General features: G+C 48.5%; 2 protein-coding genes across 5 annotated transcripts in view; one reads left to right on the top strand and one right to left on the bottom strand.

The window, feature by feature from the left end:
• Positions 1-5129, bottom strand: part of WDR25 (WD repeat domain 25) — a 143994-nt gene extending 138865 nt beyond the window's left edge. The window contains exons 1-2 of one of the 2 annotated variants that reach the window (XM_022576078.3): positions 4855-5129; positions 550-1396 (exon numbers count right to left, since the gene is read on the bottom strand). In XM_022576078.3, coding sequence (XP_022431786.1) covers positions 550-1356 — 807 coding nt within the window. In that variant the 5' untranslated portion in view covers positions 1357-1396; positions 4855-5129. Of the gene's footprint in view, positions 1-549; positions 1397-4395; positions 4441-4854 lie in introns of those variants that run through there. The other variant, XM_022576079.2, reaches the window with a different exon arrangement.
• Positions 4551-13716, top strand: part of WARS1 (tryptophanyl-tRNA synthetase 1) — a 34270-nt gene continuing 25104 nt past the window's right edge. Inside the window, exons 1-2 of one of the 3 annotated variants that reach the window (XM_022576083.3) lie at positions 4551-4630; positions 10055-10233. In XM_022576083.3, the coding sequence (XP_022431791.1) occupies positions 10120-10233 (114 nt within the window). In that variant the 5' untranslated portion in view covers positions 4551-4630; positions 10055-10119. Of the gene's footprint in view, positions 4631-4728; positions 5663-7744; positions 9638-10054; positions 10234-13716 lie in introns of those variants that run through there. The other 2 variants (XM_022576081.3, XM_022576082.3) reach the window with 2 other exon arrangements.

Raw genomic sequence — 13716 nt, 5'->3', positions numbered from 1 at the left:
CCTCATGGCCCCAGTGCAGGCTTGTGAGCGCCTCTCCGCTAGTCCGTGGCCCCTAGCCCACTGTGCCGGCCTGGAAGCCAGGGTCAGCTCAGCGACCTTTACACCCCCTGCATCCGGCACAGCACCTGGTACAGAGCTAACTGTCGTTCAGCACTCAGTGGGGGTCGCAGTGGATGTCCCCAAGGTCCTGGGGCCTGGCCTGGGCCTTTCTTGCCCCTCTGCTCCCTCTCACTCAGCGACCTCATCCCCCGGGGGCGTGAGTGTGTCTGAGCGCCCCTGGCGCCCCCCGGAGGGGGCAGGGCTAGCATCCTCTGGTGGCCTGGGCAAGGCCGCCTCGGGGGAGGGGGGCAGCGATGGGACAGGATGCACCAGCCATCCAGGTGGGCCACTGAAAACCCTCTCCCAAAGGCAACAAAGAGAACTCCAGAAATGCCCAAAAAGAAACGTACAGCCTGTAACCAGGCCCCACCTCACCGTTTTGAAGAACAAAACAGCCCAGCAGTTTATTCCTAAGAGCAGCTGAAAAGAGCAATTTCACTCAAGTCTTACCTTGAAGGTTTTATCCATAGAAGTTGAGAGAAGCATGTGGCTCTTGGAAGAGACTGGACACCACTGAATGTTGTTGACTGGGCCCCGGTGGCCTCTCAGATGGAAGAGTACCTTCCTGGGAATCTTGGTTTCCTTATACTGACTGTCCAAATACGGCTGAATAAACTCGGACACTTGGGGCGCCACACAGAGAGGGGCTGGGGCACGCCCTGCACAGGGACCCTGGGGCTCCATGTCTTTACTCTTGCCTGTTTCCGTGCTTAATGCTTGCAACTGTCTTAGTCTTTTCGGGGTATAGGGTACAACACAGTCCTCACACCACTGCCTCTGAAGAGAGCTGCCGTTTTTACCTGGGGTTTCAGATCCAGTTCGGGCACAGAAAGATGGCTCAGGGGAGCCAGAAGTTCCCCAGGAGAGTTTCACCTGCTTTAAGCGGGCAGCTGCCAGGGGCACGTGGCCAGCTGGAGCATGGCTGGTCCACAGGGAAGGACGAGCAGGCTGGCTGGTGGGGAAGGTGACCTCAGGCTCTGTCCTGGGCCACTGCAGCCTCTGGTTGGGGCAAGATCCTGAGTCACTTCTCCAGAGCCGAGCCAGAGGGAGACGACAGCTGGCTGCGTCTTCACAAGAACCATGCTTTGTGGGCAGTGCGCCCCCGTCCTTCGCATCCAGGACTTCCGAGGCAAAATCCCGCCCAGGAGGTCTGACGGCATCTGAAGCGTCTTTCATCTGGCCGGCAGGATTAAAACTGCCCGCAGGCTCAGTCTCAGCCTCTGAGTCCGAGTCATCATAAGCCACCAGCGAAGCCATTGAAGACACAGTTTCTTCTTGTCCGTCAAGGGCAAACTACCTAAGGCCAAACAAAGTGTCAGAAGATGTGCATGGCAGAATGTTTCCTACCACGTGCCAAAAGCAAACGTGCCACAGAACAAATCCAAGACTGAAAAACCCATAAGAATAAACACATTAAAAATGAGACCTTGGGACTTCCCTGGGGGTCCAGTGGTTAAGACTCCGTGCTTCCACGCGCGGGTTCGATCCCTGGTCGGGGATCCCCCCACATGCTGTGCCGCATGGCCAAAAGAAAAAAAAAAAAAAAAAATTCAACAACAAGAAAATAGTAAGACCTACACAAAGAAAACTAAAAATGTACTGAAAGATATAAAAGAGGACCTGACTAAATGGAGACAGGGTGCCTGGACAGAAAGACTCATGGTTTTAAAGAGGCTTTTGGGAAGGGCGCTTTGGGCAGGATCTATTGTAAATTTAAACACACATAGCTTTTACTGCCACAACCCACTTTGGAACTCTGTCCTACACAAATACTAGCACGTGTTTGCAAAGATAGGTGTACCGAGAGCCTGCAGCACTGTTTATGAGCAACAAACAAGAAGAGCATACACTCATCAACGCGAGTGAGGTTAGTTCTGAAAATACTGAAATGCAAAGATGACCAGGACCCACCATGTGCTAAAAGCACGCTGCCCTCACCTTTGTCCTCCCTTTATGCTCCAGTCCTTCCTTTTATTCTCTCTGCCTAGAACGCTCTTCCCCAGATATCCCATCTCAACTACAAGCCAGTCGGAGAGATAGACCGGCAACACAGGGCGGAGAGGTGCCTGAGGCATGGGTCTACCCCATTCCAAGGGTGTGATCCAAATCTGCCAGTTTCACTCCAAACACAGGCTCACACAACAATTTCCCCTTTCTAAAAAACTCTTCCTGGAATTCTGAAACATCGTACAGAATCAGCTGTAGCCAACTAGTTTCTACAAAGAAGTACTTCCTCCTGGAATTCAATTCTGTGCAGTTAACATGAAGCAAGTAATCAAGAGGAAAACAACGATGCTGCACACATCCAGGACAGCAGAGGGCGTGGTGGAGCAGCCCTGAAAGCTCAGGCAACAGGCCACTTCCGGGAAAGCCTGCGTCCCCTACCTTAATAAACCATCCTGAGCTCCTCTTCCCACACGTGGGGTCAGGTGAGGCCTGAAGACTCCCTGGGGGTCCTCGGTTACGCCATTCCAGACAGCCTGTCTATCACCCACGTCTTCCCCTGGGCAGTGGGTTTCATGTCCCCTGGAATCAACCATCCCACCCCTTCCATGCCTTTCCCATAAAGGGTACCAAACAAGTTATGTCATCATTCAAAAAATGTCTGTTGCCTGCCTCCTCCAAAAATCCCACCCCCACCTGTAGCCCAATCCAGACAGGTAACACCTTCCACACACAGAGCCATTATCTAAATAAAACTTCCACAACAAGCCAGCCCATCTCAAATGGAACTAATATAATATAATGGACGAATTATAAACAAAGGGAAGCGTGCACTGTGAAGGATTTGGCATTTCTTTTCTCTCACTACTTAGTCTAGTCCTGCATCCTGATCAGACACTTCATCTGTCTCAATTCCTATGCACAGGACCGCCCACCACAGCATTCCGTCCTGCCAGAGGGAACCCACCAGGTTCCCACCACAAAGGCTCCTGTCTGCAGCCACTGGGATGGATTCCTACCCACCCAGTTGTCCACAGTTGTCGAATCACAGGAGACGCCAATGACCAGAACTAAAGATGAAGTCTACAGCAAAAGATCAGAGAGTAGTGGGCTTGGGGTCCATGAGCCCCACTTCCTACAAGGCGAGGCAGCAAGGACTGAATGAATGCAGGCAGGTGGATGATAGGGCTCCCTATCTGCTTCATGTACATTTCATTCAGTCATTCAACAAACACTGACGGGCTCCCTATCTGCTTCATGTACATTTCATTCAGTCATTCAACAAACACTGACGGAGCATGGGCTACTAGCCAAGCCCCACACGAGGCACCAGGAACACCAGGGCAAATGAGACAGTCGACGATGCCCTGCGCTCGCCATGCTCACATGCCAGTGGGGAGAGACCAGACCAGAACCAAGCGAAACAGAGCATGTCCGGAGGTGAGAAATCCTAAGGAGAAAAGTAAAACAGAAAAGGAGGCGTGATAGTGGGCCTGGGATGCAGTTTCACATTGAGAGGCCGAGGCAGGCCTAAGGCAGAAGGTGATGCTCTGCAGGTGAGGGAGCAGAGGTGATAAAAAAACACTGAAGACCGGACCAACAAAACTGATCAAATGGGGTGAGAGAGAAGGAGGCAAGGATGACTCAAGAAAAACAGGCAAAAACGGAGAAGATTGTGAGCCACTGGGGACAACATAAACTTTAGGGGGAAAGTGTTTGCTGCCTTTTATGTTTCTAAGGCAAAGGGGGAAGAAAAGGAAACTTTTTCATGGAAAGAGGGAGCGATTAAACCAAGAAGAAGAACAGCCAGAAGAAAAAGTCGTCTTTGGAGAAATAAGGCTACAAAAGGGGGGAGTGGCATTGGCAGTCATCAGCATGTCTGCTCCACCAGGGCAGGACTTTTTGTGTTCTGTTCACTGTTTGATCGCCAGCATCTAGAAATATTTGTGAAATGCAACCTGGGGGGTGGGGGGGGGCACAGAGAAAGTAAAAGGAATAGGATATTCTCATTCAACAAATATTTCCTGATTACCTACTCTGTGCCAAGCCTTATGTTAGGTCTTATGGACAGAGATTAAGCACAAAACACGGATCCTGCGCCGGAGGCCACAGACTGATGAAGGCAACAAACAAGATACGACCAGAGATGGGTTTTGAAGAATGCAAAGGAGTTAGCCGGGCTGTCAAGAGTGAGAGGTGAGGATCGTCCAGAGCACTGCGCGTTCGGGAGTAACCGGAGACACAGGACAGGCGAGCGGCAGTGAACTGCCCGCGCGGAGGGGCTCGGAGCGCTCGGCCCACCGCCAGGTCCCAGTCCCCTCCCGCCCCCGGCCCTCCGCTCACCACACGCACCGGAAGCTCTCAGCCCTCCCGGAGGCTGTCCTGCCTGTACCCCGCAACCCAGTCGCGTTCCGCCGGCGCCGGGGCCGCCAGCCAATCAGCGGCGGCCTCCGTCCGGCCCCACGACGCGAACAGCCAATGATGGCGCAGCCAGGCCGGAAGTTGTTCCGGCCGGAAGGCGTTTCCACGGACGCCCAGGAGGCCACCCGTGGCTGAGCCGGCAGCGCTGACGGCCCCGGCTGGGCGGGTAAGTGAGGGGATGAAAGAGGGAGGGAGGCCGGGGCGGCGCCAGATGACCTGGCCCTCCCGGAGCCGCCTGCACGCCAAGGCCCGGAGTATCCTCCTCAGAGCCCGGCTCCTGCTCGCCGGGCTCTGGCACCACGGGGTGCGCGGAGGCTGCCACGGCGCCCATCGCCCCCGTCCTCCCAGCGCCGCCGACCTGGCCTGTCGCCCACTGCCACCGGCACCGACCTTTCATCGTCTCCCTCCTCTTCTCGTTCGCCGAGGGGAGAGGCCCTCACTTTTAACGAGTGTCTGCCATCTGACAGGGGCTTTGCCGGTAGTATCGCACTTAGTCCCCTCCACGATAAAGTTACGAGGCTTCTTTATGCCCATTTCACAAATGAGGAAACGCAGGATGAAGCGGAGAGGGAATGTGACTTGCGCAAGGTCTTGTAACAAGAAGACGCCCAAACTGGGTTTGAAATCCGGGTCTGACCCCAGAACTCATGATCTCTCCACTGCCCTGCGCCGCCTCCGTGAACAGCAGCGGCGAGGAATTTACCATCCGCCTTCCCCCCCAACCCCCTCCCTCCCCGCCCCAAGACTATACACAAACACAGTTATTCATACTGATCCTGAGAATAGGGAACGGGAAGAGGGTGGGGAGGTTATATGGAGGCCAACCTGGGATACGGGGTGGCTGATGCAATGACCAGCTAATGGCTTGCTTCCCAAGAGAGTTACCCTGGTCTCCACCCGCATCCCCCCCTCCGCCCACCCCTGATTGAACAGTCTCATCGAAGAGGTTAGTCGAGAGACTCAAGTGTTTCTGAGAAATTGGGTGATTTACAAGAAGCTCCTACATGCAAGTAGTAAAGGGTGGGGTAAACAGGAAAAAAAAAAGAGAGAGAAAGAGAGAAGAGTCTTTTCTAGAAAGGAAACTGAAAGAAAAAGGGAAAGACTATTAAAGAAGAGCTCGAGCTGCACTGGGCAGTCTCAGCTTCTCAACTGCCCAGCGTGACCAGTGGCCACCTCTGCAGCATCTCCTGCAACCTGGGTATGTATTGCCGTCTTTGCTAGGCTTAGAGTTTATTAGTATTTCTACCAGCCTTTTCCCAAAGTACTGGAAACCTTGGCTTAGGGCATGAGGAGTAGTATCTCTTAGGACCAGGGTGTTGTGCATTTTATTTCATCTCATTGTCCCAAAGTTCAGGTGACTCACAGCTTCTGTAGGGAACAGAGACACCGGAAGAGTAGCTGCCTATTTGGATTCGTAGCTTGACTTTCAGCACTTTGATGTTGGCTGTCCTATTTTTCACTGATGAGACCTTAAATACTCGATATCCATCCACAGTATCTCATTGTGATACTCATAAGTAGCTTATGCCTGGCTTCATATAAAGTAATGTCCTCTTTGCCTTTTAAGATGATGTTCATTTTATTATTTGGAGGGGAAAGTAAGCTTTCCTCTCAGTGTTTAAAAAAGAAAAAGTGACCTCAATCTGTTCCAAGGTTTGAAGCATTAAAGGACTCCTAGCTGGTAAGACATCATTTTCTTGTCCTCCGGAAACTTGACAGTCCAAGGCCATTGTCATCCACACTCAGGGGTCAGGATGTGGAAGATGGTCTCCCACCTCCTGGTAATATTCCAGGCATCCAGGAACTTCTGGGTCCCCCGCTCTTCTCAGCTGCTCCAGAATTGGCTGTAGTGCACGATGCCACCCTTCCCCCAAATTGCAGAATCAGTGTATTCTGATCTTATCTGTGAGATGGTTTCATTGTGGCCCAAGGGATTGTCCTGCCGTTCTGTTAAACAGTTCTGTAATTCCTCTTTCCATTCCTCATCCCAAAACTGTGCCCAGTTTCTTCAGGTGCCTGTTATGCTCCTTGGGAACAGTGGAACCTTTCAAAATGAGCGCAAGTTTCAAGTTCCCTAAAAAGAGGGACGGAGAGTTCATTTTGAAGAGTCTTGTAGTTTCCTCCTTAGCTGTGTGCTGACCTGCTGTGGACTCTGCAGTTTTGCTCTTTTCACTCCCAGTCCTTTTTTAGAGGAGATGATACATTACTTCACAGATATAGCTTCATTTCGTTGTTTTAGATTGTAGTATTTGTGAAATAGATAAAGCAGTTTTCCCTGAGAAAAATTCAAAGCCCTGTTTGCAGTTTACACAGTGAACACTGAAGACAGTGGTCCTTAGTCTCTTGGCATCTCGGACCGCTTTCAGAAAGTAGTAAAACCTGGATACTCTGCTTAGAACCGCAAACGTGCAGGCAAACTGTTGATGTCCTTTCAGAGGTTCTGAACTCTGGGTTCAAAACCTCTGAAGCTAAATTAAATTCTAAAAGTTAGTTAACAAAGAAATAAAGGAGAATGTTGACTAGATAGGAGGACAAAAGGAGAATATGTGCCCATAAATGGGCTAATGAACGGATGCCTGAAATGAGGGAAGTGGTAGTTCTATTCTCTTTGTGTCTGATCACTGCCGAAGCTCTGTAATCACTCAGGAAGTTGCATCATGCACACACACACGAGTTTGCAGTGTGGGTGATTCCCACACAGTGAGTATATGCCTCATGATCCTGAGAGCAGGGAGACCTCACCTGCTGTTTCCTCAGTCAAGTTTCATTCCCGTGTGCCTCTTCTTACTTAAATGGGATTCTGATAGTTAAAGATACATGTTTTTCCCTACAACAGGGACCCTAAATGCAGGCTCAGTTCATCTAGCTGATCCTCTGCAGTTATCTGCTCCGTTGCAGGGGTAGATTAGCCGTCTGGGGCTCACCGAGTCATTCTACCTGGCACTTTCCCTAGGAATTTTTAAGGGTAATTTTAATCTGTGCTTGATTTTGGTCCTACTCGCAGACTTCAAAAGCCACTTGTTGCCTTCCGTGCAGGACACCACATTTTTGGAAGGACAAGGGTAAACCGAAGGGAATTCCGAAAAGAGTGACCAGGATAGTGGGCAGATGTTCGCAATGGGTGAGGAAACCAGACTGGGTACGTGGGATTAACCTGGCTCTTCCCAAGTCTCGGAAGGCTCAGTGCAGTGTCAGGACGTTCTAAGAGGACTTCTAAAGTCCAGGTAGGAGAAATCTACCTTAAACTGGAATACTGCAGAGGTATTATAAGAGGATATAAACCGGAAGGGGAAAATTAAACTAGATGATTTGTGAGATTCATTCATTCAGTAAACGTCTGTTGATAAGCTACCCTGTACCAGGTACTAGAAGCATATGAAATAATAAAACCCAGTACTCGCATTCTCTGTGTGATGGATTTTCATAAATAACTACATGCGGTGTGAGTGCTCTAATAACCTCACTAACGAGTGCTCAGGGATCACCAAGGACAGAGCAACCAACTTGGCCCCGTGGGTGCAGGGGTCAGGAAAGGCCGCAAAGAGGAGCTGAGGTTTGAATTAGTAAGACAGCGGGCAGAGGAGGGTATGAGACATCCCGGGCAGGGGGAGCAGCTGGGATTTGAGAGAGCACACGCTCGAGGGGGGCTTTGGCATCGGATCCCGGTTCGGCTACTCTGGCATGGAACCTCAGAGGATGGTTCTAACTTCCCTGAGCCGTCAGCCTCTGGTCGCTAATGCAGAGCAGATACTGTACCACCCAGCTTTGAAGGTTGGGAGAATTGGGGATCATGTGTAAAGCATTTGGGCGTGATGTTTGAGCCTTTGTGGCTAGAAGTAATTTTCATCACTTTGGTTGTTATTTGATATGGGCCTGAGTGTTTCTCCTCTCCAGCGCTAGTCAGAAGGTTCTTCCACATTCCTTCTCTTTTTTACGGGCCTCCCTTTCCAGGAATTGAGGCAATTCTCAGCAAGGAGGGGAAAGAAACTGGCTGCTGTCCCATCCTGGTTTCACTATTACGGTTTCATTGACTTATATAAAGATTGGTTTAAATTTTACGTATTTTTTAAACAGATATTTAACAAATGGATGAATAAAAATAAATTACCCCCAAATTTGTGTTTTGTTCATAGAGCTACTAGAAAAAAAAATTTTAATGATTAAAGACACAAAATAGTCATTCATTAAACCTCTCCTCTGTGGCTGATGCTGTGCTAGACCATTTACTTACCCACATTATCACACTTATTCCGTGACCAGTCCTGCAAGTCAGTGTTGTTATTGTTATTCCCATTTTACAGTTGAGAAACTGAGGCGTATGACAGTTAAGTAGCCCATAGGATAATGTTTGAGAGCATAGGTTCTGGGGTCAAACTGTTTGAGTTTGTATCTCATCTCGACCACTCACTAACTGCGTTATCTTGGGCAAGTGTTATAGCCTCTCAGTTTGCTCATCTACGAAACAGAGATAACAAATCTGTCCCATAGGATTGCTGTAGGTTTAAGTGAATTACTATGTATAAGGTGCTTAGAAAAATAGCAGGCACTTAAGAGCTGGAGGTTAGCTGCTCTGGTATAGCCGCACTGTCACCGTCATCCTCCTCATCCAGGGTGTAACAGCAAGTTACAGATGGAACTGGAGTTCAGCCAAGCTCTGGAACCCTAACAAATAATACTTGTAATGGGTTTGTGCCTTGCTTTACATTTTGTAAAATGCTACCATGTCGTTTTTTCTCATTTCTTCTCATAACAGCCCTTGAGGTAGGTGACAAAGTTCCCGATGGTGCTGCTTTATAGCTGAGGAAGCTGACACTCAGAAAAGGGAAGTGACCAACCCAAAAGGGGCTGATTGTGGCCAGCCTCGGCCCCAAGGCGGCCTCAGGTAGCCTGCCGTGTGCCCCACCTTTTTTAAGGTTAATAGTAAATAATGACCAATAGGAGGTGCAGGGACACCTTCTTCAGAGGTTTGCGGTTAAATAAGGCAGCATGTGGAGTGGACAGGCTGTATATGATTCTTACCTCATTTGGAACCCAAAAGGGATAAGGCCCTGCCTCCACCCAGACTTCCCTTCGTCTGAGAACGGAACAGCTGGCCAGCAAAGGAAGCCATTTGTTCAGCAGTATGTTGGTTATGACTGCAAAGGCCTGGGAATTCATCCCGAAAGCAATTAAGGTAAAGAGTAAATAGCCATTTGCCAAATGTTTCTAGCTGTGGTGAACTTAGGGTTACTAAAGCACTTTGGTGTTTGCTGCCTGAGCAGACACGAGTCCTTCCTGTGTCCTGGGCACTGGCTGAGGCACAGGGGCACCTCAGCAGATGCACACTTGCCCTTGGTTAGGAGGGGTCTTTCTTTGCCCTCCCTAAGTCTGTAAATCACAGCGATTCCTTTCGACCTCATCATTAGCATTTGTTCTTCCTCTTTTCCCCTGTTTCATGGCTCCAAATTTCTGCTTATATTTTTATTAATGTTATATTATCTATGCCCTTTATTATATCTCATCTCCAACCTTTTTGGAAAGAAGAACTAGCTACGGTAAAGGAAAAACAGCTGCGATGGTTTGTTAATCTCTCTCTCTCCTCCCCCCACAGTCTTGTCTGGACCACTGAGCAAATCTGCCAACACCCTAGCCGACTGTGAACGCAGGTCCTGGAAAATGGCAGATGTGCCCAACGGTGAGCAGGGCTGTGGGTCTCCACTGGAGCTGTTCAAGAACATTGCTGCTCAAGGGGAGCTCGTGAGGGCCCTCAAAGCCAGAAACGCGGCGAAGGTATGTCATTTAGCTGGGACACACACACACACACACACACATACACACACACACACACACACACACACGCGCCACGTCTGTAGGGTCATGTTACCAGGATTCCGTTCCCTCACCACCTGAGGTGTTTTGGCTCTCAATTTAAATGTATTTTCTCCTTTATCAGCATCGTGTGTAGTCTAAAGGGAAGCCGCTGGGAAACACAGCAGCCGTCCACCCCGCCTCTCTCCATTTCCTGCTCCCAGAAACAAGGATTTTCAATTCTTTTAGCTGATTCTTTGGCTATGTAACCCCTACGTCTCTCAAAACCACACATTATATTGCTCCTGATAGATGTTCGGCTTTGGGGCTTTCACCGTGGACGACAAAGAATTAGCACTTTCATAAGCCCTTCCCATCCCCCCAGTCTCCATGTAAACGCTGCTGACCCACTGGGTATAGCATAAGTGCTTCTCCTTTCCTGCCCAACCTTTGTTTTCTCCAGAGTTGATAGTTGTCTTAATTGCTTTTTGCTTGGCTTTTCTTTGTTTCATTTTGGGGTTTTTTGGCCGCACCTTGCGACCTGCAGGATCTCAGTTCCCCAACCAGGGACTGAACCCAGGCCACGGCAGTGAAAGCCCAGAATCCTAAACACTAGGCCAGTTGGGAACTCTCCTGCTTGGCTTTTCATTTTCTTTTTTTTTTTAATTTGGCTGCACCCGCCAGGTCTTAGTCGCAGCACGTGGGATCTAGTTGCAGCATGCAGGATCTTTTAGTTTGTTCCTTTCAAACTAGAAATTCATGACCTTTAATTCTCAGAAATTATATTATTTCTTTGATTTATCCTGGGTTTTTTGTTTTGTTTTCTGTTTGTGTATTTTGTTAATTCAAAGACTGGTCCTCTGAATTTCTTATTTTTTGACCTATTTTCCTCATTTATTTTTCTTTTTGTTCTTCTTTTAGGTATGTTTCGTCAACTTCTAACCCTCCTATTGTTTTTCACTTATTCTGTCATTTTTGACTTCCAAGAGCTCGTTTGATCTCTGAACATGCCTTTCCTCATAGCTCTTTGCTCTTATTTCATGGGTACACTGTCCTTCTGTCTCTGAGATCTTGGTGATAGTTTTTCCAGTGTTCTCTACCCCCTTTATAAACTCGGTTTCTTCTAAGTTAGCTTTTTGTTCCTTCTGCCTTTTGTATTAGATGCCATCGTCTGGTGTTTGGTGACGCTCAGCCGTGTAGTGGCACTTTAGCGGGAGCGCTCAGAGCTGGGAGGGGCTTGTCCTGTGGCTTTCCCTTCCCTGGACGGCAGCCACACTGCTCTCTTGCCTTGGGAAGGCTTCAGTGTCAGGGTCTTTAGAGCTCTTCTTTGAGGCTTGTAGAGTCCCCAGAGAGGACTCCTCCAATCTGCTGTCCAGAGGGTACGGGTCCGGCCGCCAGCATTGTGAGCTGAGTGGGGCAGAGGAGCTGGGCTGTGTGATCGCTCGCTGAAGCCCCTGTTCTCCGTGCGCTGCCCCCGCCCCCGCTGGGCAAAGCGCCTCCAGTCTGGACACTTTTTACTCTCCTTGATGAGACACTAAACCTCTGGATGGGGGAGGGGGGATGTACCGGGTAGCGGGGAGATCTCAATAACTGCTTCTTAGACTTTCAAAGTGCTCCTAGTTTTATAGCCCGCTTTCACCCTCACTTCTTTGAGTATCTAGGGCCGCCAATGCCCAGACCTCCCAGGGATTCCACAGCAGTGTAAGTCCAGTCGCTGCCCAGGTCCCCGTGTTGTCTTAGCATTTGTTCTTCTCCCGTGTTCGGTCAGGTACCACTCAACCCTCCTGTTTACAGCTTCTCAATCTCGTTGCTGTCATCCTCTTCCTGTTCCCTTGGTCCTCGTGGGTTATGCCTTTTTTAAAGATCTCTTTGCTGTTGCTGCAGTAGGTTTTAGAAGTGTAACCCATTCAGTCTGCATCTGTAACCATCACCTAAGGACTTCCTTTCACTCTCGGTCACCCAGCTTCTTCATGTCCATGACTTCCTCGTCTGTCACTTCCAATCCCTGTCGTCGTCTTTTCAAAAATCTCTTCCTAGGTTCTCACCAGATGGTATCAACCATATCACAGTCACTCCAGTAGTTTACTTTGACTATTTGGACCCTAAATAATCCATTACATTTTAAAAGAAAGAAACAGTGATATCCAAAAAAAGGAGTTGATTATTCACAGAAAGGGGTTTACAACACCAGGCAGGACTCAATAGATGAGGCTAAGTTGTTTTAAAAAAAAAAAAAAAAAATCTGAAAACCTAAAATAAATAAAGGACCGAAATGTTGATCATTTACTCTATAAACCCATTTTAGGAACCTGACAGTGATATTTTTGTCATTTAACGTTAAATTCGAATAATGTTAATAAATGCTTTTAGTTAGTAACTCTTAGTGACTCCAGTTATGTTCAGCATTTTAGCAAACAATACTTAACATGGTTTTTTTTTTTAACATCTTGATTGGAGTATAATTGCTTTACAATTGTGTGTTAGTTTCTGCTGTATAACAAAGTGAATCAGCTATACATATACATATATCCCCATATCTCCTCCCTCTTGCATCTCCCTCCCACCCTCCCTATCCCACCCCTCTAGGTGGTCACAAAGCACCGAGCTGATCTCCCTGCGCTATGCAGCTGCTTCCCGCTAGCTGTCTGTTTTACATTTGGTAGTGTATATATGTCCCTGCCTCTCTTTCACTTTGTCCCAGCTTACCCTTCCCCCTCCCCGTGTCCTCAAGTCCATTCTCTACATCTGCATCTTTATTCCTGCCCTGCCACTAGGTTCACAGTACCATTTCTTTAGATTCCATACATGTGCTTTAGCATACGGTATTTGTTTTTCTCTTTCTGACTTACTTCACTCTGTATAACAGACTCTAGGTCCATCCACCTCATTACAAATAGCTCAATTTCGTTCCTTTTTATGTCTGAGTAATATTCCCTTGTATGTATGCACCACATCTTCTTTATCCATTCATCTGTCAATGGGCACTTAGGTTGCTTCCATGTCCTGGCTATTGTAAATAGTGCTGCAGTGAACATTGTTAACACAGTTTAGAATAACCCTTCCAAGGGTGGTCTTTGACTAATGCATAGTCAGCTGACACAACAAGAGAGATCAGAGGTTACATGATGAAACCAGAGTTAAATGGAGTAAGTTTGTATCTGACCCTGAAATGTATCATACTAGAAGCACCTGATGTTTTGGAAATTCACCTTAAGTGAAATAGCTGAGCCACTCGGGGATCTCTGGTCCAGTGAGGGTGCCGCAGGCTCTTCCTCCACTCTCTCTGCCGTCTGTCCAGGCCATGGCCCTCGGCGTTCTTTCTCCTTCGTGTACCAAGAGAATAACACCCACTGCTTTCAGAAACAGTAGCTCACAAAGCTTCTCCTGGCGGGTAGGTCGGAATCTGGGAGCTCTAACGGGAGACAGAGCGGGATTCAAGAAATGACGCTGGATCGTAGGGGTTAA

Source organism: Delphinapterus leucas, chromosome 2 (genome assembly GCF_059928025.1).
Source record: "Delphinapterus leucas isolate spDelLeu-1000000601 "Yukka" chromosome 2, BTC_Dleu_Yukka2, whole genome shotgun sequence".
Taxonomy (NCBI): Eukaryota; Metazoa; Chordata; class Mammalia; order Artiodactyla; family Monodontidae; genus Delphinapterus; species Delphinapterus leucas.
This window is presented reverse-complemented; position numbering and strand designations above follow the sequence as displayed.